General features: G+C 35.7%; 1 protein-coding gene across 1 annotated transcript; it reads right to left on the bottom strand.

Moving 5' to 3' along the window:
• Positions 1 to 8,532: 8,532 nt before the first annotated feature.
• LOC123561313 (pterin-4-alpha-carbinolamine dehydratase-like) lies at positions 8,533 to 20,964 on the bottom strand. Its single transcript, XM_045353588.2, has 4 exons — positions 20,807 to 20,964; positions 17,378 to 17,515; positions 16,310 to 16,390; positions 8,533 to 12,590 (listed from the first exon to the last, which is right to left on the bottom strand). Exons 1-4 carry the CDS (start codon positions 20,870 to 20,872, stop codon positions 12,495 to 12,497), a joined length of 381 nt encoding a protein of 126 aa, XP_045209523.1. The 5' UTR covers positions 20,873 to 20,964; the 3' UTR covers positions 8,533 to 12,494.
• Positions 20,965 to 21,567: the final 603 nt, after the last annotated feature.

Below are 21,567 nucleotides of genomic sequence, written 5' to 3'. Positions count from 1 at the left end.
TTGTTTGTGCATGTGTGTGTATTTGACATTCTAGGGCCAGTCCTAACTTTGAGTAAGACAGGAATGTGTCCTCAAACTCATCAGCAGACATGTCTTTAAAGAGAGGAAAGGATGTCTGAAAGTCATGCAATTAAAGAAAGAGAAATATATCTCAGACTCATTAGCATAAAATGGCCTTAAATATGGAGAAGGATGTCTCAAACTCACTAGAAGGCAGGAAAGGATGTCTCATTAGAAGACATCACTTAAAGACAAAGAAGGATGTCTCAGACTTGTTAGCAGATTTGCCCTTACAGACCAAAGTGTCTCCCAACTCTTATAGAGGTATTTGAAGAGGGAAGGAAGCGAAAAAAGGCTGGGTCTTCTAGGTATACATGTTTTAGACATAACAGTCAGTCAAGACTCCTTCATTGTACCAATCTCTTGAATAAATTATCATGCAACTGCTACACTAAAAATGGTGCTGGATGCAATTGCCGGCAATGCTGTCAACAGGCTTTCACTTCCAAGTCAAGATGTTAAATGAAAAGGTTAAGTCCTGTTTTGTTTATAAATGCTCTTGGGTATATGTTAACTTAAATTAAGTACATTATATCAAATTTACATGATTATTACATATTTGTATATTTTATATTAATATGCCCCTTTTGTGCTTGGTAGTACAGAGAGGGCGGGAATGGTTCACAAGCACACTTCAGAAAAAAACAAAACTTTTTTTGATTTTCTGAAACCAAAAATCTTTCATTTTGACGTAAAATCAAACACTTTCTGAAAGTTAATTGATGACATTAAGAATTTCCTTTATCAAGTCAAAGAATTTTTAACTTGACTTTTACTGGTTTAAACCTTCATTGGTGCCAGAGTTGAAAAAACTGGTCAAATGTGTTTAAAGACGCGCCACAAAATAACTGTATCCAACACAGTCAATAAAGCCTGGTAACGGCTTGCACTTCTACGCTGCTTTGCCTTTTAACCAGACAAAATCTTGAACAGCTATATGTCTCGTTTATCCGTCTACTACTAGAATACGGCGATGTCGTCTGGGACAACAGTTCCGACTGTTTAAAATCAAAACTAGAGTCCGTTCAAATCGAAGCATTAAAAAAAATTACGGGCGCAACTAAATATTGTAACTTGGATAAACTTTACAACGGATCCAGTATTATGCCCTTAGTTAAAAGATGTAGAAAACATAAACTTTTCCTTCTATTCAAAATGAAAAATAAACTAGTACCCAACTTCTTACGCAATTTAATTCCTCTTCGGGTTGATTATAGGTTTGAATTTAGACACCTTCACGGGTTACCGTTGATACCATGTAGGACAGGGTTCTATAGAACAGCTTTCTTACCCTCTGTAATACGGGAATGGAATAGTTTACCACCTTCTATCACAGACATACAACCATCCATTCTTAAATGCAAGAAGCAAATCTCCATCGGCGTTCACTAATTGACTCTCCATTGTGTAGTTGTGGCTTAGTCGAAACAGTCATTTCTATTTATCCTGTCCCAACTACACCCAGCAAAGACAAAATCTTTTGACTAAACTCCCTTGTGCCGCTGCAATTGACAACCTTCTGATCGGCAACAAGCATCTGTCTTTCGAACAAACTAATCATATTCAAAGCTCGGCAATTCATACCGGCGACAGGTCGTTTTGATCCGAGGCACAACGGTTGAAGGGTGAGGTCCCCGAGTAGCTAAATATATTTTTACATTATTTTCTTCATTTCTTTTTCTGTGTCATTTTTCCCTCTATCTTTTTTATTTTTTATCATTGTGTGCAGTTCGTATTTTCCAAACATTTCATAATGATTTTAGATTAATATTTTAACGAATCAATTCAAACTTTACTTTTCTACATTGTTTTGATCGTTCAACAGTGCATATCTTGATGCAACCTGTCATAACAATAAAAATCTAATTGTATGTATGCTTAGGAAAATGATTCAGATAAGTTACCTGGTAACTTTTTTCCAAATCCTAACTGTATTCGCGATCCATTACCTTATTTGCATGTTAAACTGGAACATGGTTTGGTGGTGTTTATTGGACTAAAAACTCGCTTGTGGAACATGGTTTTGATGGTGTTTATTGGACTAAAACTCGCTTGTGGAACATGGTCTTGGTGGTGTTTATTGGACTAAAAACTCGCTTGTGGAACATGGCCTTGGTGGTGTTTATTGGACTAAAAACTCGCTTGTGGAACATGGTTTTGGTGGTGTTTATTGTACTAAAACTTACTTGTGCAGCATGGTTTTGGTGGTGTTTATTGGACTAAAAACTCGCTTGTGGAACATGGTTTTGATGGTGTTTATTGTACTAAAACTCACTTGTGCAGCATGGTTTTGGTGGTGTTTATTGAGAGTATTTACTGGGCCATTTTTTGTTTGTTTGGGTAACTTTAAGCCCGTCGTATATATTCACGACTTAGCCAGTGCGTATCGGGGCTCGAGAGAAGTTAAACTATCATTTGATTATTTTCTAGTTTACGCACCACGAGTACTGTATCACTTACATGTGGTTTATGTAAATGTTGAGGCTTTAAAATTTTATAACGAAGAACATTTGTAACACGGAGTCATTAAAAATGTCAATGATGGAGAGACTGGTTCAGGTTCTGCTGCATATAATGACTGAAAAATCAAAGACTGAAAGCTGAGTGGGAAGTAAACGAATTCAGTCTCAGATGTTCCAAAATGATATATACTGCACATAATTCTTTATGATAACCTCCCTTTATGGCAATGACCGTATAAGTTCATGCGCCGTATTGCGATTAGATCTTTTCTAACCATACTTCCTATTTGAACAGCTGCTTTGACTATTTTAACATAAAACTTATGACTTTAAGAATGTCAATTGAATGGCCACATATGTATTTTGAAAATGGGCAAGATCACAACTATGAAAAAAAAATTCTTAAATTCACAGAAGTTTTACATAGAAATACTGCTTTTGTAATAATAATGTCCTGCAAGTTTTATAAGAATCCGTTAAAAAAAACTGCTAGCATTTTAATTTAAAAAGAATGGTGTCCAAATTAGACACTGGAAAATATCCCCATCAAAATCGTTTTTTATGATAAATTAAGAATTAATCAATATACCCTTGTCACAAAAGTAAGCCAATGTCAAAGTTGGACCTCAAACCCAATAGGGGTCATCTGCTGGTCATGATCAACCTCCCTATTAAGTTAGGTGATCCTAGGCCTAAGCATTCTCAAGTTATCGCCCGGAAACGATTTAACTGGTCCGGGTCACTGTGACCTTGACCTTTGACCTACTGACCTCAAAATCAATAGGGGTCATCTGCTGGTCTTGACCAACCTCCCTATCAACTTTCATAATCCTAGGCCCAAGCGCTCTCAAGGTATCATCCGGAAACCTTTTAACTGTTCCAGATCATTGTGACTTTGACCCTTGACCTCAAAGTCGAACTTGACCTGTATTTTATGATGTTACAGGTGTGTGCCAAAATTTATGATTCTTGGCTCAAGCGTTCTCAAGTTATCATCCGGAAACCGTTTAACTGTTACGGGCCATTGTGACCTTGACCTTTGACCTACTGACCTCAAAGTCGAACTTGACCTCTATTTTTAATGTTACACCAAAAATTATGTTTTCTTTCATTCCATTCAGACAAACATAAATAATTTACCATCTAACTCAAGTAACCTTTGAATAATAAACAACAAACAAAAGATAGGAGTGGTCAACAGGCAAACTAATTTATTTCAAATATTAAACATATTATTCACTCGTACACAATGGTATTGGGTGAAAAAAAAAATATCCACAGAATGTGGTAAGTGTGTCCATGCACTTATACAAATAAATTATACGGAAAAATCATGATACAAGATGTATCAAAGTACTGTCCCAGTATACCACTCTAACTCACTAACCACATCCAACCGATGGCTTCTGTATCCAGGAAAACACTGATTGTGTTGTTGTGTCCATGCACTTAACATAAGTTGAGAAACAGAATAAATAAAAGAAATGTCTCAGAAACCATCCTCTCTTATCCAATATAAACGTAAACCCTCTCACAACTTGTAAACGACAAAAATTCGTTTATCTACAAAAGAGAAAGCAAATTACAGTATATGTATACATCGAATCCATTAAACCACAAATTAGTAAAATTTAACATTATTTTTACTTAACAAATAATGAATTCTAATTTTAGACAAAGAATGTAACAAACAGTGAATTAATACTATTATGTAATCCGTATATGAGAGAACATAAACATAGCTCGTGAACTTATCAAATACTTTGGAAAATAATAATATATTTACTAAATTCATGTTATTAACAAAGCATTGTTATTTATGAAAACTCAGTCTCTTTTAACAAATGCGAGATAAAACAAAAATGATAATTAAACGTACGGGTGGGCGGGAGGGAAATCAATAGAACAAAACCGTTTGCCCGTTGAACCTCGAATAACCTATTCCCGCCTATTCTGTGCCTTAAATAAGCACAGGTCAGGTACATAAATTTAACCTACTTTCCTTATAAGGAAAATTAATGAACTAAAACGAGAACGATAGTAAATACATTTATTTAATCTGTCAGGCCTTTCATGAGTTATTGTCCAGAACGGCCCGACCGACCAACAAGCTCACTCCTATATACCCCCACCCAAAACTTTGTTTTGTGGGGGTATAATAAAAGACTTGCCACTATTTTCATCTACATCTACTGCCCAACAATCAATACTGATTATAACTGGGAGACGCTTATCAGGGACAGACTGTTAAAAGATGAGCAAGCTCATTAGGTGCAAAGGTAAAAAGAACTACAATTACAAAGATTAACTAGAATGTGTCTGTAGGACACAGGGTGTGTCCCCACTGGTACATTTGTCACAAATAAGGGGCAGCAATTCAAATGTTTGGAGTCTTAATGGGGTATAGCCAAATATTTTATGAAGAGGATTCATTATTCTAGGCCCTATACTTTTTGAGCTATGAGCATCACAAACAAAAAATCCACTATTTTGGCTATTTCAAGGGCCATAACTCTGTAATAAGAGCTAAGATTCTCAAGAAGAATGCCAAGTGTGCAAGGTCACATCATGTTAAAGACTCCAGCAAGGTTTCCTGAATTTACATCTAATACTTTTTGAGCTAGGCACATAATTAGGTGAAAAAGTGCATCTTTTTTTTATTTCAGGGATCATAACTTTAAAAATAGGGGGTGGAGCCAGCAAAAAATTAGAGGTGTGCAAGTTTATATCATGATAAAGACTTATGCAAGTTTTCAACTATTTATATTAAATACTTTTTGAGCTAGGTGCTTCACAAGGTGAAAATGTACATTTTTGACTATTTCAGGGGCCATAACTCTAAAAATAGGGGGCAAACCAAAATGAAAAATAGGAGGTGTGCAAGTTCATATCATGATTAAGACTCATGCAAAGTTTCATGAATCTATATCAAATACTTTTTGAGCTAGGTGTGTCACAAGGTGAAAATGTGCAATTTTGAGTATTTCAGGGGCCATAACCCTGAAAATAGGGGGCGGAGCCAGACGAAAAATAGGAGGTGCGCAAGTTCATATCATGATAAAAACCCATGCAAGGTTTCATCAATTTATATCAAATACTTTTCGAGCTAGGCCCATCATGAACTTCGGATGGACGGACGCACACACGGATGGACGCACGGACAAGACCAAATCTATATGCCCCCACCACTCATGTGAGGGGCACAAAAACATAGATATAGATTAGAAAGTTACAGATGTCAGTCTCTCAGTGAATAGAATCAAGCTGGGGCTGGACTGTATGTATAGGTGACCATTCCAGGAGCGAATTGTTCTTGAAAAAAAGATTTCAATGAAACTGAGTGATAATCTGGTATAACATAACATAACATACATTCTGTCACTTGTGTCCATATACATTCTGTACAAAATTCAATGAAAGCTTTTGTCAATATACATTCTGTGCAAGTTTCATTGAAATATTGTTTCAACATTTAAAAACAAGAGCTGTCAGTGGACAGCGCGCTCGACTATTCTCAGTGCTTGATAGTATAACATAAGCAATAAGTAAAACTTTAACCTTACATTAAGCATATTCTACGTCGAAAATGGTCCATAATTCATTCGAAATGCTTGATACAGTTGCCTCCTCCTTTTTACAGACTGGGGTCATGATGGTAAACAAGTATGCAAAATATGAAAGCAATATCTCAATGGACTTTGAAAATATTTGGGGTGGTACGCAAACTTTAACATTTATTCTAAGTCGAAAAGGGGCCATAATTCAGTCAAAATGCTTGATAGAGTTGCCTACTCCTTTTTACAGACTGGGGTCATGATGGTAAACAAGTATGCAAAATATGAAAGCAATATCTCAATGGACTTTGAAAATATTTGGGCAGGTATGCAAACTTTAACATTTATTCTAAGTCGAAAAGGGGCCATAATTCAATCAAAATGCTTGATAGAGTTGCCTCCTCCTTTTTACAGACTGGGGTCATGATGGTAAACAAGTATGCAAAATATGAAAGCAATATCTCAATGGACTTTGAAAATATTTGGGGTGGTACGCAAACTTTAACATTTATTCTAAGTCGAAAAGGGGCCATAATTCAGTCAAAATGCTTGATGGAGTTGCCTTCTCCTTTTTACAGACTGGGGTCATGATGGTAAACATGTATGCAAAATATGAAAGCAATATCTCAATGGACTTTAAAAATATTTGGGGTGGTACACAAACTTTAACATTTGTGTGACACTCACGCTCACGCCGACGCCGGGGCGAGTAGTATAGCTCGACTATTCGAAACTGGAATGTGTCTGTTGGACACAGGGTGTGCCCCCCACTGATACATTTGTCACAAATATGGGGAAATATTTCAACTGTTTGCAGTCTTAATGGGGTATAGCCTTAAAAAATATGAAATGGATTCATTATTCTATACCATGAACTTTTTGAGCTATGAGCATCACAAACAAAAAATCCACTATTTTGGCTATTTCGAGGGCCATAACTCTGCAATAAACGCTAAAATTCTCAAGAAGAATGCCAAGTGTGCAAGGGCACATTATGATAAAGACTCGAGCAAGGTTTCATGAATTTACATTAAATACTTTTTGAGTGAGGCACATAATTAGGTGAATATGTGCATCTTTTGACTATTTCAGGGGCCATAACTCTGGAAATAGGGAGTGGACCCAGATGAAAATAGGAGGTGCACAAGTTCATATCATGATTAAGATTCATGCAAGGTTTTATCAATTTATATTAAATACTTTTTGAGCTAGGCGTGTCACAAGGTGAAAATGTGCATTTTTGACTATTTCAGGGGCCATAACTCCAGAAATAAGGGGCGGACCAAGATGAAAAATTAGAGGTGTGCAAGTTCATATCATGATTAAGACTCATGCAAGGTTTCATCAATTTATATCAAATACTTTTTGTGCATTTTTGACTATTTCAGGGGCCATAACTCTAGAAATAGGGGGTGGACCCAGATGAAAAATAGAAGGTGCGCAATTTCATATCATGATTAAGACTCATGCAAGGTTTCATGAATCTATATCAAATACTTTTTGAGCTAGGCGTGACACAAGGTGAAAATGTGCATTTTTTACTATTTCAGGGGCCATAACTCTAAAATTAGGGGGCGGAGCCAGACGAAAAATAGGAGGTGCGCAAGTTCATATCATGAATAAGACTCATGCAAGGTTTCATCAATTTATATAAAATACTTATTAAGCTAGGCGTGTCATGAACTTCAGACAGACGCACAGATGCACGGACAAGAGCAAATCTATATGCCCCCCACCACTTGGGGGGGGGGGGGGGGGGGGGGGGGGGGTACAAAAATGTCTGTTTGTTGACTAATTTCACCACAAAAATGTCACACTTTCCCCCAGGGTATTAAATGATTTGATCTTTACATAATTTTCTTTTCGAAGTGCTGCTCTTTACAGTAATTGCTATTAATTGTGCATGTTTTTTTTTTTCGTGCCAAGAGTTGAAAAGTACATGCTTTGCATGAGATACTATGTGCATAGCTACATAAGCCTACAATAAAGTTTTAGTGGAGTTGTCTCCATTTTTTCCAGGTATTTTACCCAGGATCTTTTTTTTTCAGCTCAAGTAACTCTTTTTCAGAAAATGATATCTAAAATATTTTTTCAGACTGCGTTCTTTGATGCAGTTAGCTACATATATATCTAAAATAAAGAGTGCCTATTTGAAGTTTATATTTTTAGTTACAATTTTGGATTCTGTGCAAGTTCCATAAAAACTACTCAAGAAAAAGAAATCTCTAACTTTAGTTAAAAGTAAAATTATAGGCAGAGAAGTGGAATATGGAAGACAGACTGCTGAGAAATGGACAATGGACTGCTGTGACAGATGACAGACAGATGACTTTTGTCAGACATGCTAAGAAAAGTCAGCAGACAAAAATGTGAAACAGAGATGGATGGATGTCTTGTGTCCAAATGAAATTTGTACCTCAATTATTTGTATTCAAATGTAATAAATATAACCATAATTTTTGCAGCACAAAAACGTTTATTAATCTTTCCTCTGTGATAGAGTATACAATATAAAATCAATAGAAACACATTATAAAAACAGCAACAATGGAATGTATAAAATGATGACCTTTACCATAAATATATAATGCAACAGTCTGAAAAATTCATAAATGCATGTTTTAGATGTAAAAGAAAATCTAAATGTCATGTACTTGCTTCAGAAAAAACTACTTACACTTCTAATAAAAGCTTTGAGCTCATTTAAATCATGTGCAGTCTATTATCCAGGAAAAATCAGCATTGGTGTCATATAAAGTGTGGTTATAACACAGCAGAAATCTTCTACTTATTACATGCCGCTCCCTTAATCTTTAAATGTCAACATCAAATTTCAACATCAAAAACCTGCGAGGGAGTGGAGAATGCAATTACATATCTTCCTAACAAGTCTATTTGTTAAAAAAAGGTCACATATCTACAATGCCTAACAAGTTTGCACATTCAGTGTTACAGATCATATATCCTCTAACTAAATTACATACAGTGCAACCTCTCCAAAGTGAACATCATCAGGAAGACTAAAACACGTTAATTGTACTAAGATGTTACTCTGTAGAGGTCTGTTTTCAGCTAAATTGAAAGTATTCATTTCTCTTAATATAAAACAGTAACAACAAGAGCTGTCCGAAAACTTTAACCAAAAAACTCTAAAAATTAAAAAGGGACATAACTCTGTCAAATTCAAATCAGAGATATGGGGATTGTTTCTCCAGGTGTAGACTTTGATAGTAAATAATTGTTTTAAGTCTCAAGTCAAAGTTTTGATAGCAACAGAGATATTTGACTTTATCAAAAACTTTAACCAAAGGTGACAGTGACACAGATGCCGGGGCGAGTGCAATAGCTCACTTTTTCTTCAAAATGTTGAGCTAAAAATGCTGTCAACACTGTGTAATCAGTAATATCTGAGGGAAGTCTAATTTTTTCGTGGATTTCTTCTTTAAATCAATCTATGAAATCATATCCAAAAAAAACAAAATTAAAAATTCATTTTATCTTCTATGAAATAGCCTTCTTAGAAAGAAAGAAAACAGGAAATTTCATCTGATTAATTACATAGTTGAAGAGTATAGTTTAAGGCCAATTTACTAAGATCTATAAAAACCTATCTTCCTGCAGAGGCGTTTGATCTGAGGTGTCAATTATCAGAGGTTGTACTGCATTTCTATAAAAACTAAAAATGTTTACATTTATACCTCATGAATAAAAAGATGCATTATAATCCAAGTTTTAACTACCATGTTCAACTACTGGACCAGACCTAAAAATAGGAAACAACCAATGACTGGTATCTACAGCAGCTGAATGTTGTAACAATTAAGATTGTGGACTCATAATGACAATCGGCAAGTAATGTATTATCCATATGCAATTTCGGCATTCACAGGGCTTTACAGAGGTCACATGCCCATTGAGCTATATTTACATTTGATGATTTGAATAATGATGAATTACCTGAAAAAGTATGCAATTACACCAAAGTTCTCAAGTGTCATTACTGTTCCACTACCTTAAAACACAAATGCATACAGATAATCTCATTTACAATATTATTGCTGACTACAAAAACAAACTACAATATAAATTTATTTATTTGGGTTTTACGGCACACCAAAAAGTATAGGTTATATGGCGCCAAACAGGACTATAAATTTTGGTTTCACATCTCATTTACATCAAAATAAAAACATGAGGTATGGAATCAAAATTTGCATACCTGCTGGAATCACAGAGTTACAGCAAAACCAAGTGTTAAGACCCTATTAATCGCCTCTTACGATCATGCATGGGTAAGGCAGTGGTTCCAATTCTTTTCATACATAGATCAATATAAAAATATGTTGTTTGGTTGGTTGTTTTGGGTTTAACGCCGTTTTTCAACAGTATTTCAGTCATGTAACGGCGGGCAGTTAACCTAACCAGTGTTCCTGGATTCTGTACCAGTACCAACCTGTTCTCTGCAAGTAACTGCCAACTTCCCCACATGAATCAGAGGTGGAGGACTAATGATATCAGACACAATGTCGTTCATCAAATAGTCACGGAGAACATACGCCCCGCCTGAGGATCGAACTCGCGACCCCGAGATCCGTAGACCAACGCTCTACCTACTGAGCTAAGCGGGCGGGCTATATAAAAATATTGCTGGTTATACAAAACGCTATATCAATGTCAGGAAGGATTCTCCTAGATAAGACAGACAGGCAGTGTTTCCGTCACAAAATAAATGTTCATAATTGCTCTTTTGCTGCACGAAGTTCAAGTTATGAACATAAAATATATTTATTTCCTGTTTTGGGCACCGTAGTTATCTCAGATTCATGTAAAACATTTGAGTATTTGATCAACACAGTGGAAAATATTAAATAAATTGTTAATGATTATCTCCCTTTATAGCTCTGACTAGAGTATGTATAACAGTCTTTTTGAACTGTACACACAGTGACACACTTCTAAATATGGATTTAAATAACTGCTTCCACACTTTCTAATATAAAATTAAAAGCATTGTGTAACTTTAAAGACTTCTCCCCTTTAAATAATACCTTTTACTTAAGAACAGTTTGTATGCAACTTGCCTGGAGCCGAAAGAACGCAACATTGTGCTGCTTCTTAAGCAAATTTTTCAAACAGAATATGAGCCGTGCCATGAGAAAACCAACATAGTGGGTTTGCGACCAGCATGGATCCAGACCAGCCTGCGCGTCCGCGCAGTCTGGTCAGGATCCATGCTGTTCGCTAACAGTTTCTCCAATTCCAATAGGCTTTAAAAGCGAACAGCATGGATCCTGACCAGACTGCGCGGACGCGCAGGCTGGTCTGGATCCATGCTGGTCGCAAACCCACTATGTTGGTTTTCTCATGGCACGGCTCATATATAATTTTTAATAATGTTTTTGGTTAAATGCAGAGTAGTTAAATCACACTTTTGACAACATTACATGATACAATGATACACATCCCAGAATCTCTACAAACAAAAAAAAAATCATTTTGAAACAAAACATTTTTTCAACATAGAACCAAAAGGCATGCTTCAAACCCTAAATTATTAAATTAAACTATTATTATATATTTAATTCCATTAAAAACGCAAGTTTCGCATATGACTAATCTATTGTACTGTGGAATCAATGAATTTTGCGGGAACAAAGTTTTGTGGTTACCAAAATGGCAATTTCACGGGGATCAAAATATTCATGGATATCATTTTTTTAAATAAATGAATAAGAATGATACTTCATTTGGAAAAATTTATGTGGACTGACTCAAACACAAAATCCACCACAAATATCAATGATTTTGCAGTATTGAAAATAAGCCAAATCTCACAATTTTGACCGTCTCAGGTAAATTTCTGCTCGATTTTGTTAATTTTCAAGTCCTTTGAAATCATGAAATCATGCAGGTGTTAAAAGGGGTCAAGGTTTTGTACTTTTAATTATCTCTGATAATTACAGAGAGAAATCAAGTCCAGTTTACTATTACTTTGGTTTGTTGTATTCTGTGATTCAAAAGGCATGATGGTTAATTACTCGTACTTTCTTGGATCTAAACAGCTTTGTGAAAGGATCTCCTAACATATTTATTTCACTATTGCCATCTGCACAAAATCAACTGTTACTTACGACCGGGAAAAAGATATTTTATAAGCTTTGAATCAAAAGCCAAATATCAAACAAAAATAAATTTAAGTACCGTACACTTAGAAACTAATGTTCATGTTATGACCTAGTTACAACTTGCATTTTTATTGGAATTAAGTATATAATGTACAAATCACAGACACAACATTGATTAGTTATTATTAGTATACAAAAACACCCTAGACTAAATGCTGCATTTTGATTGGTGGAATAGCTCATATCATGGTATAATCAGCACTTGGTTAGAGATTCTATGACTGTATGTGGCATTAGGATGCCTTGGCCACTCCCTCGATAAATGTGGCAAGTTTTACATCTCTCTCTGACAAGCCTCCGCAATCATGAGTACTAAGTGTTATCTGTACCTGAAAGTAAGAAATCATTTTCAATAGAGTTACAAAACGGAAAGCCTCAATATGTACATCAAAAGATCTATAAGCAAGTCGGATCTAAAACTCTTATAAGAACTTACTGTTTAATCCACGGGGTTTTTCTTAAACCGTGGCTTTATTTTGCAGCACCAAGATATATACAATACATCAGCCATTGGGTGACTGTAGGATCTTTTGAAATTCTTAAAATATTCTTTGAATTTATTCTTTATTATAAAAATGTTAATTTTATGACCAAAATGCCATGTAAACAAGAGCTGTCTCCGTAGGATGACACATGCCCCCAATGGCACTTTGAATGAATAGTTATGGCCGATGTTAAGAGTTTAGGACCTTTGACCTACGAAGCTGGGTCTTGCGCGCGACACATCATCTTACTGTGTCACACATTCATGCATAGTTATTTTAAAATCCATGCATGAATGACAAAGACATGGACCGGACATACCCATCAATGCACTATCATGAAAAATGATCTTTAACGTCTAAGTGTGACCTTGACCTTTGAGCTACGGACCTGGGCCTTGCGTGTGACATGTCGTCTTACTGTGGTACACATTCATGCCAAGTTATTTGAAAATCCATCCACCGATGACAAAGATATGGACCGGACACGACCATCAATGCACTATCCTTTAACATCTAAGTGTGACCTTGACCTTTGAGCTACGAACCTGGGTCTTGCGCAGGACATGTCGTCTTACTGTGGTACACATTTATGCCAAGTTATTTGAAAATCCATCCATCGATGACAAGATATGGACCATACACGCCCATCAATGCACTATCCTTTAACGTCTAAGTGTGACCTTGACCTTTGAGCTACGGACCTGGGTCTTGCGCACTGCACGTCGTCTTACTGTGGTACACATTCATGCCAAGTTATTTGAAAATCCATCCATCGATGACAAAGATATGGACCGGACACGCCCATCAATGCACTATCCTTTAACGTCTAAGTGTGACCTTGACCTTTGAGCTACGGACCTGTGTGTTGCGCACTGCACGTCGTCTTACTGTGGTACACATTCATGCCAAGTTATTTGAAAATCCATCCATCGATGACAAAGATATGGACCGGACACGAAAATTGCAGACGGACCGACAGACCGACAGACAGACAGACGGTTCAAAAACTATATGCCTCCCTTCCGGGGCATAAAAATAGCAAAATCAAAATGTGAAAAAAATCTTGTTTAGATAGCAATTTTTGCATGGAAATGTTGTTTCTATGCTTACTAAGATATCCTGAAAGTTATAACAATCCATCAACAAAATAAGTCAAAACTGAAATTTAAACTGTTTTGCACATTCAAAAGTAAAATCAAGACCTTTTGAAAATCAATAAAAAATTCTATCATCCCCAGAGATCTTTAGACAGAATCAATAATGCATAATATCAATGGTATTGTTTTCCATTAAAATTTTAAAGAAAATTCAGAAAAAAACTTGTTACAGAAAAGGTAGATAGTAGAATGAAATCTTGCTAACTCTTGTAATAACCAGTGAGACATTGTTTACTCATGAAGATGCTTTATTTGCACATTACTTGATAAACTTCTTTTCAGTGTTTTGGGTTTGGTTCAATGCAACTTTTCATATCTATTTCAGTTAACTAACAGCGGGCAGTTAACCTTAGCAGTGTTCCTGTTACCTGCAAGTAACTACCAACTTCTCCATATGAATCAGAGGAGGAATACGAATAATTTGAGACACAATGTCTTTTATCAAATCATCATGGAAAACACATGCCCACCTGGGGATCAAACTCTTGACCCCATTATCCTTAGATCTGTACTCTCGTATTGAATTATGCAGGCTGTCTTTAGTAAGCTTCTGGGCATTTGATAAACTGATCAGTGTGACATGTGATTTCATTAGATAATGTCAGTTACTATGGGAACAATTCTGTTGTTAGTATAATTATTTCTTTGGGACATCAAAAAACCAAAGTTTTGCATGTTATTAGTATCACATAAAATGCCAGTATAAAGTTAAACATAAATCCCTCAAGATATTGTTGTGTTCCGATTTTACTCTACAAATAAGTAACACTGACACAATTAATGTTATATGGTGACATTCTAGCTGTTAATTGTGGAGAAAACCCCCTCTTTGCATTATTTCAAGCAGTTGCCTGGTTTCCAACCCACAATGGTGCAGGAAACTGATTGAAAGTCAATCACCTTATAACCACTCAGTTGGGAGGCCAAAGACACTGTAGCTATAGGTTATTACTAATATCATTATAACTATGATGAAACAGTAGAAACAGATTTTCACTGTTCAGTAGAAAACATTGTGTATGAAAGTGTGTTTGATCATTGACCTCCATGTAAGTATGACGCAATACATAAACCCCAATGGGACATTCCTGAAAGTATGCTTCCTAGGAAAACCTGACCTGGTGTAATACTGGTTACAAAGGAGGGGCCATGACTGAGCCAAGTCTGGTTTGATCCCATAACTTGACCAGCACTCCCTGTACCTATCAGCTAGAAAATATAGCTTGCATTATCCACATACAGTACAAACTCTGTGCAGAAACACTGTCAAGAAGACTGAAATTCATTGGCTAAGCGGTTGCTGCTCTAGTGAAGTTAATTTACTAAGAAAGTAGACTAGTTCTGATGAAAATATCTGCATTTATAGAATTTGATTTATTCGCTCTTCATAAATGTTGCTTGTTCATTTTATTAAGTTCTAAGCCTTACTAACAAAATGTAGATTATATAGTGACATTCCCACTTCTAAAGATGGAGGATGACCGCAGGTGCTACTCCATGCCCTGTTTTGGAATGACATGGAGTAGACATTTGCTGGTGCTAGCTCTCAAGTAGAAGGTTTGAACTACTGCCATGATGGAAATTAGCTTTGACTTCAGCCTGATAGGCAAGTTGCATTGAACTACAGCCATGATAGCAATTAGCATTGAACTACAGCCATGATGGCAAGTTAGCATTGAACTACAGCCATGACTGGCAAGTTAGCATTGAACTACAGCCATGATTGGCAAGTTAGCATTGAACTACAGCCATGATAGGCAAGTTAGCATTGAACTACAGCCATGATAGGCAAATTAGCATTGAACTACAGCCATGATAGGCAAATTAGCATTGAACTACAGCCATGATAAGCAAATTAGCATTGAACTACAGCCATGATAAGCAAATTAGCATTGAACTACAGCCATGACTGGCAAGTTAGCATTGAACTACAGCCATGACTGGCAAGTTAGCATTGAACTACAGCCATGATAGGCAAGTTAGCATGAACTAAGCCATGATAGGCAAGTTAGCATTGAACTACAGGCATGATAGGCAAGTTAGCATTGAACTACAGCCACGATAAGCAAATTAGCATTGAACTACAGCCATAATTGGCAAGTTAGCATTGAACTACAGCCATGATAGGCTAATTACATGTAGCATTGAACTACAGCCATGACTGGCAAGTTAGCATTGAACTACAGCCATGATTGGCAAGTTAGCATTGAACTACAGCCATGATAGGCAAGTTAGCATTGGACTAAAGCCATGATTGGCTAGTTAGCATTGAACTACAGCCATGATAGGCAAGTTAGCATTGAACTACAGCCATGATTGGCAAGTTAACATTGGACTACAGCCATGATAGGCAAGTTAGCATTGAACTACAGCCATGATAGGAAAGTTAGCAGTGTATGAATTTACCTTATTATAGACATTAAACCACTCTGGATGATGATCCATCTTATCTGCCTGCAGAGCCACTCTTGTCATAAACCCAAATGCCTGAAAAAATTTTACAAAATAATGATAATATTCAATCACTATATGTACTATGCCATAAAAAGCTTTTACAAGATGTAAAATTTGCTAAGATTAAAGCAATGAGCATATACCTTGGCCCAAAAATTATAGAACCAGGTCTTGAAATGAATTCTTGCCACTGATCAGTTTCAAAATTGTGAGCAGAATCAACCAACCAGTTGCTACAATTTTGAAACTGATCTCTATATTCAGTTTATAACCTAAGTACCTGTCTTCTTGCCAGAAAAACAAGAGCTGTCCATAAGACAGCATGCTCCACTTTTATCAGTGATTAACGCTCAATTAGAGCTTTGCCAGTAAACACTTTATAAAACTTTAACCAAAAAATTCTAAGTTAAAAAGGGGCATAACCCTGTCAAAATTCAAACCAGAGTTATGGGGATTGTTTCTCCTGGTGTAGACTTTGATAGTAAATGACTATTTTAAGTTTCAAGTCAAAAGCTTTGATAGTAACAGAGATATTTGACTTTATCAAAAACTTTAACCAAAAAATTCTAAGTTAAAAAGGGGCATTAAACTCTGTCAAAATTCAAATCATAGTTATGGGGATTGTTTCTCCTATTGTAGACTGGCTTTGATAGTAAATAACTATTCAAGTCAATAGCTTTGATAGTAACAGAGATATTTGACTTTATCAAAAACTTTAACAAACAGCAACGCCAACGCCATGGCGAGTGCAATAGCTGTACTTTTTCTTCGAAAAGTTGAGCTAAAAAGGAGTTTATGTCTATAACACTTCAATGTATTGCGATAAAAGAAAGACATACTGGCAGTTGTGCCAATTTATAACAATCTTTTATACTTTTAAATTCAAGTAAAATCAAAAACATTTTATGATATGAGGAAAATGAAGCTAAAATTATTATATATTAGGTATAATATGTTACATTATGTTCCCAAAAACTTGAGAAAAATCATTGGCAACACACAGACCGAGCAATCTTGTACCTCATTAAAGTTTTTGAACAAGAATTCCTTGTAAATAGCATCTCTCCCATCAACCATTGTCCAGCCGCTTGATTTCAGTGGTCCCAGTTTGCTGGTCCTTTCTTCATCAGACAATTTCAGTCTCTTTGCATCTGATGCCTGAAGTTATATATAATAGCCACAGTATAAAGACAGATTTGATGGCCAAAATTTATAACACAAGTATAAATTGTTATCTCTTTGCGGCTTTGAGTTGAAGCTGAAAAAAAATTATAAAAACTTGAAAAAGTACTAAGTGAGGATACAAAATATGAAGAAGGACTGCCATTCACTTAATATTTTGTTCTTATATATTAACTGGCAACTATCTACAATAAATGGATTTATCAACCGACTCTTATGTTATAGTTCTGACAGGAAGAATAAGATTTATCCTCGTTAAATTTCATGATAAGCACTTAATATCTGTAACATCTGCACTAGCTTAAGTGACAGTCTGGTTAACAAGCTCAGGTACCAACATATTCCAAGACAATCTAGTAAACGGGCTCAGGTACCAACATATCCCGAGACAATCTGGTTAACAGGCTCAGGTACCAACATATCCCGAGACAATCTGGTTAATGGGCTAAGGTACCAACATAACCCGAGACAATCTGGTCAACGGGCTCAGGTACCAACATATCCCAAGACAATTTAGTTAATGGGATCAGGTACCAACATATCCCAAGACAATCTGGTTAATGGGCTTAGATACCAACACATCTCCGAGACAATCTGGTTAACGGGCTCAGGTATCAACATATTCCAAGACAATCTGGTTTACAGGCTCAGGTACCAACATATCCCGAGACAATCTGGTTAATGGGCTCAGGTACCAACATAACCCGAGACAATCTGGTTAACTGGCTCAGGTACCAACATATCCCAAGACAATCTAGTTAACGGGCTCAGGTACCAACATATCCCAAGACAATCTGGTTAATGGGCTTAGAAACCAACACATCCCGAGACAATCTGGTTAACGGGCTCAGGTATCAACATATTCCAAGACAATCTGGTTTACAGGCTCAGGTACCAACATATCCCGAGACAATCTGGTTAATGGGCTCAGGTACCAACATATTCCAAGATGATCTTTAGATGTTAAATCCAATTTAATCAAATTTAATTTGCCTTTAAAATCTATTTCAGTTATTGGTCCAGCTATCTTTAACCACACAAATGAAGTTGTAGTCTGGATTATTTGTAAAAGAAATTATTACTTTTTGACAGATGATACTGTACAAGGATTTTAGTTTGGACCTGGCATTACATTTAGTCCTAAAATAAGAATATAACAAGAGCACTATAACAATAATGATAGCATGCTTGACTACTTAAAACACTTCAACATAATACTGGGAGGCGATTGTCTGGGACAGACTGTTAAAAGATGAGCAAGCTCATTAGGTGCAAAGTTAAAAAGAACTACAATTACTAAGATTAAAAACATAGATATAGATTAGAAGGTTACAGTTGCTAGCTTCTCAGTGAATAGATACAAACTGGGGCTGGACTGTATGTGTAGGGGAAGACCATTCCAGGAAAGAATTGTTCTTGGAAAAAAGGACTTAGCATGGAATTGCGTATGAGATTGTGGGATCAGTAGTTCAGGTTCCTTGTAGGTGTGAGGTGGTTATGGTCAACTGCAATAAGACTGTACTTTATTTTTAAAAATATAATAAGGGAATTTTTAATGCGGCGTTGTTCAAGGGATTGCCAGTTGAGATCTTTAAGCATCTGGGTGACACTGCTTGTTTGACCATAGTTGTTACATATGTATCAAGCTGCAGATCGTTGTACTCGTTCAATTTTGTGAGGGATTTTTGCCAAGGGTGCCATATAGAGGAACAGTATTCAAGCTGTAGGTGGACATAGGTGTTGTATGCTGTTTCTTTTACTTTCCTGTTGTTTGTTTTTGACATTTCTTTTGATGAATCTAAGTGAGTTATTTGCTTTCGATCAGGGTTGGCTGGAATTTCCCGGGGGCGGGAATTCCAACGGGTATTTACCGGGAATTCCCGTACTGGAAAATACTCCTAAAATTGCAAAACGTGAGAAATACTGGGAAATAGTGGAAAATACTGCAAAAATGACTCCAAATGCAAAGAAAATTCTGCTTTTTGTGACAAAAACATTAAATATCTATGTGATAATTAATATTCAAATGAACACTTGCATGAGAAAAATACATAAAAGTACTTAGCACAAGTATACATATAATATAGCTCACTGTAGAGAAATGTACTTTTAATTTTACATAATTATAGTTCACCCATCGTAAAACTCAATGATATCTAAAAACATTCATGCAGAACCTAAAGGTTGCATTTTCACTAGTTATGATAAAATTATGTCTGAACAAAAACTGTGTATTTGAAGGGATGAACTTTCATCTTTCAGTTAAAATGACCATAATACTGTACATAATATTTATTTTGACTCAGCAAGAGTACGTCTATAATCGACTGTGGTAACAGTAGTAAACAGCATCAACATAAAAAATATGATAAGCTGTAAAAGAGAATAAGTGTAAGAGTGATCTGAGTTATATTTGCAGCCAGGTGGCACAAATCTTCAGACACATTACTCTATATATTATATTCAAAATGATAATAAAATATGTATAGATGTCAACAATGAATGGGTTGTTAAGAAAATATATTTGTGTAAAAAACAAACAGTAGGCATTATAAGACATTTATTATAGCTAGTTAAAAGTTCAGAGAAATAAATTGAATTTTGTAATGATTTACTGAAATAATACAAACAGGTGCTATCAAGTTGTTTGTAACATGTGATATGGTCAACACCAGTGCCTGAGGCATAGTGTATTATTGTCACTGATCCCTACCAACTGTGTATTGTCACTGACTTCTCACCGTAATATTAACACAACTGGATTAGTATGAAGGGATTATGAAAGTATTCTAGGGGGTATAGCGTATCTAAAGAATAAAATATATTGGTCTGAAATATATTTCCCAGTATTGCCATGGAATTACCAGTATTTCCCGGGAATTCCCTGTATTTCCTGCCGTCCTGGGAAATATGAGTATTTCCCACTTCAATGCCAACCCTGCTTTTGATGTGATGTTATCAATGTGTTTTGACCAACTGTGATCCTTACTTAGTGTGATGCCCAGGTAACAAGTAACACAAATAACACGTATCTATTTGTTGTGGTCTTGCCTACTCAACTTAAATTTTATCCTATGTTATCACATAATTTACCGGAAGTACAAGAATTCGATCAACATCTGATTGCATATCCGAAATTGTTAATCCGAATAATACCGCATTTTAAAAATCAATACGTGTAAACACTGTTATCCGATAACGACATGTAGATTAATATATCTAATTAACAAGATGAACATGTTTGGAAACAGAATTATATATACTTACCATTTTTGCGAACGTTCGTGAGTATTTGAAACTAGAAAAGCTCTTCAGGATAAATGACCGCAACATGAAGCAATGGTATAGTAAATGACCCTAACTGATATTGGTTAACATATCGTTTTCATCTTGATAGTTGCCCACGATTATCACACTATTTATCACATTTACATTTTTTGATATCACATTTGTATGCTTAATTAATAATACGTACTTATTGATTAAAGGTAAAACGGTAAATAAAGTAAGCTTTATTTAACGTCGCATGAATCACGTATGTAACATGAGCTACAAGGTTCACATGAGCTTATGTTTGTACTTTTTTGCTCTCTTGCCGACTTAAAATAAATTTTATTTTATCTTATCGTTTGCGACAAACTTGATATCCAGTAACAGATACTTACCATGGCTTATTTTACAGTGTGTGTGTGTGTATATAGAGGATATTACATGAGTGTCTTTTCATACTGAATTTATTAAACGAGTTGAATAAAATGATAAAATGCGAGGCTCTGTCGAGCATTTTATCAATTTTATTTAACGAGTTTAATAAATTCAATGTGGAAAGTCACAACTGTAATATTCTTTTTATCACATGTTAGCGTTTCCTGTTGAAACATCAAAAATACTACTTTCTTTTACTATATAAACAAGTCAATTTGACCAACGTCTCCTAATACTATAAACGACGTCGACGTCAAAGCTTTATTACAGTAGTGTATTATCATTTTTATGTAATGGCTTTATTACACTCCCGCGACGCGGAC

Source organism: Mercenaria mercenaria, chromosome 10 (assembly GCF_021730395.1).
Source record: "Mercenaria mercenaria strain notata chromosome 10, MADL_Memer_1, whole genome shotgun sequence".
Lineage (NCBI taxonomy): Eukaryota > Metazoa > Mollusca > Bivalvia > Venerida > Veneridae > Mercenaria > Mercenaria mercenaria.
Note: the sequence above shows the minus strand (reverse complement) of the source record. Positions and strands in the feature narration are given on the sequence as shown.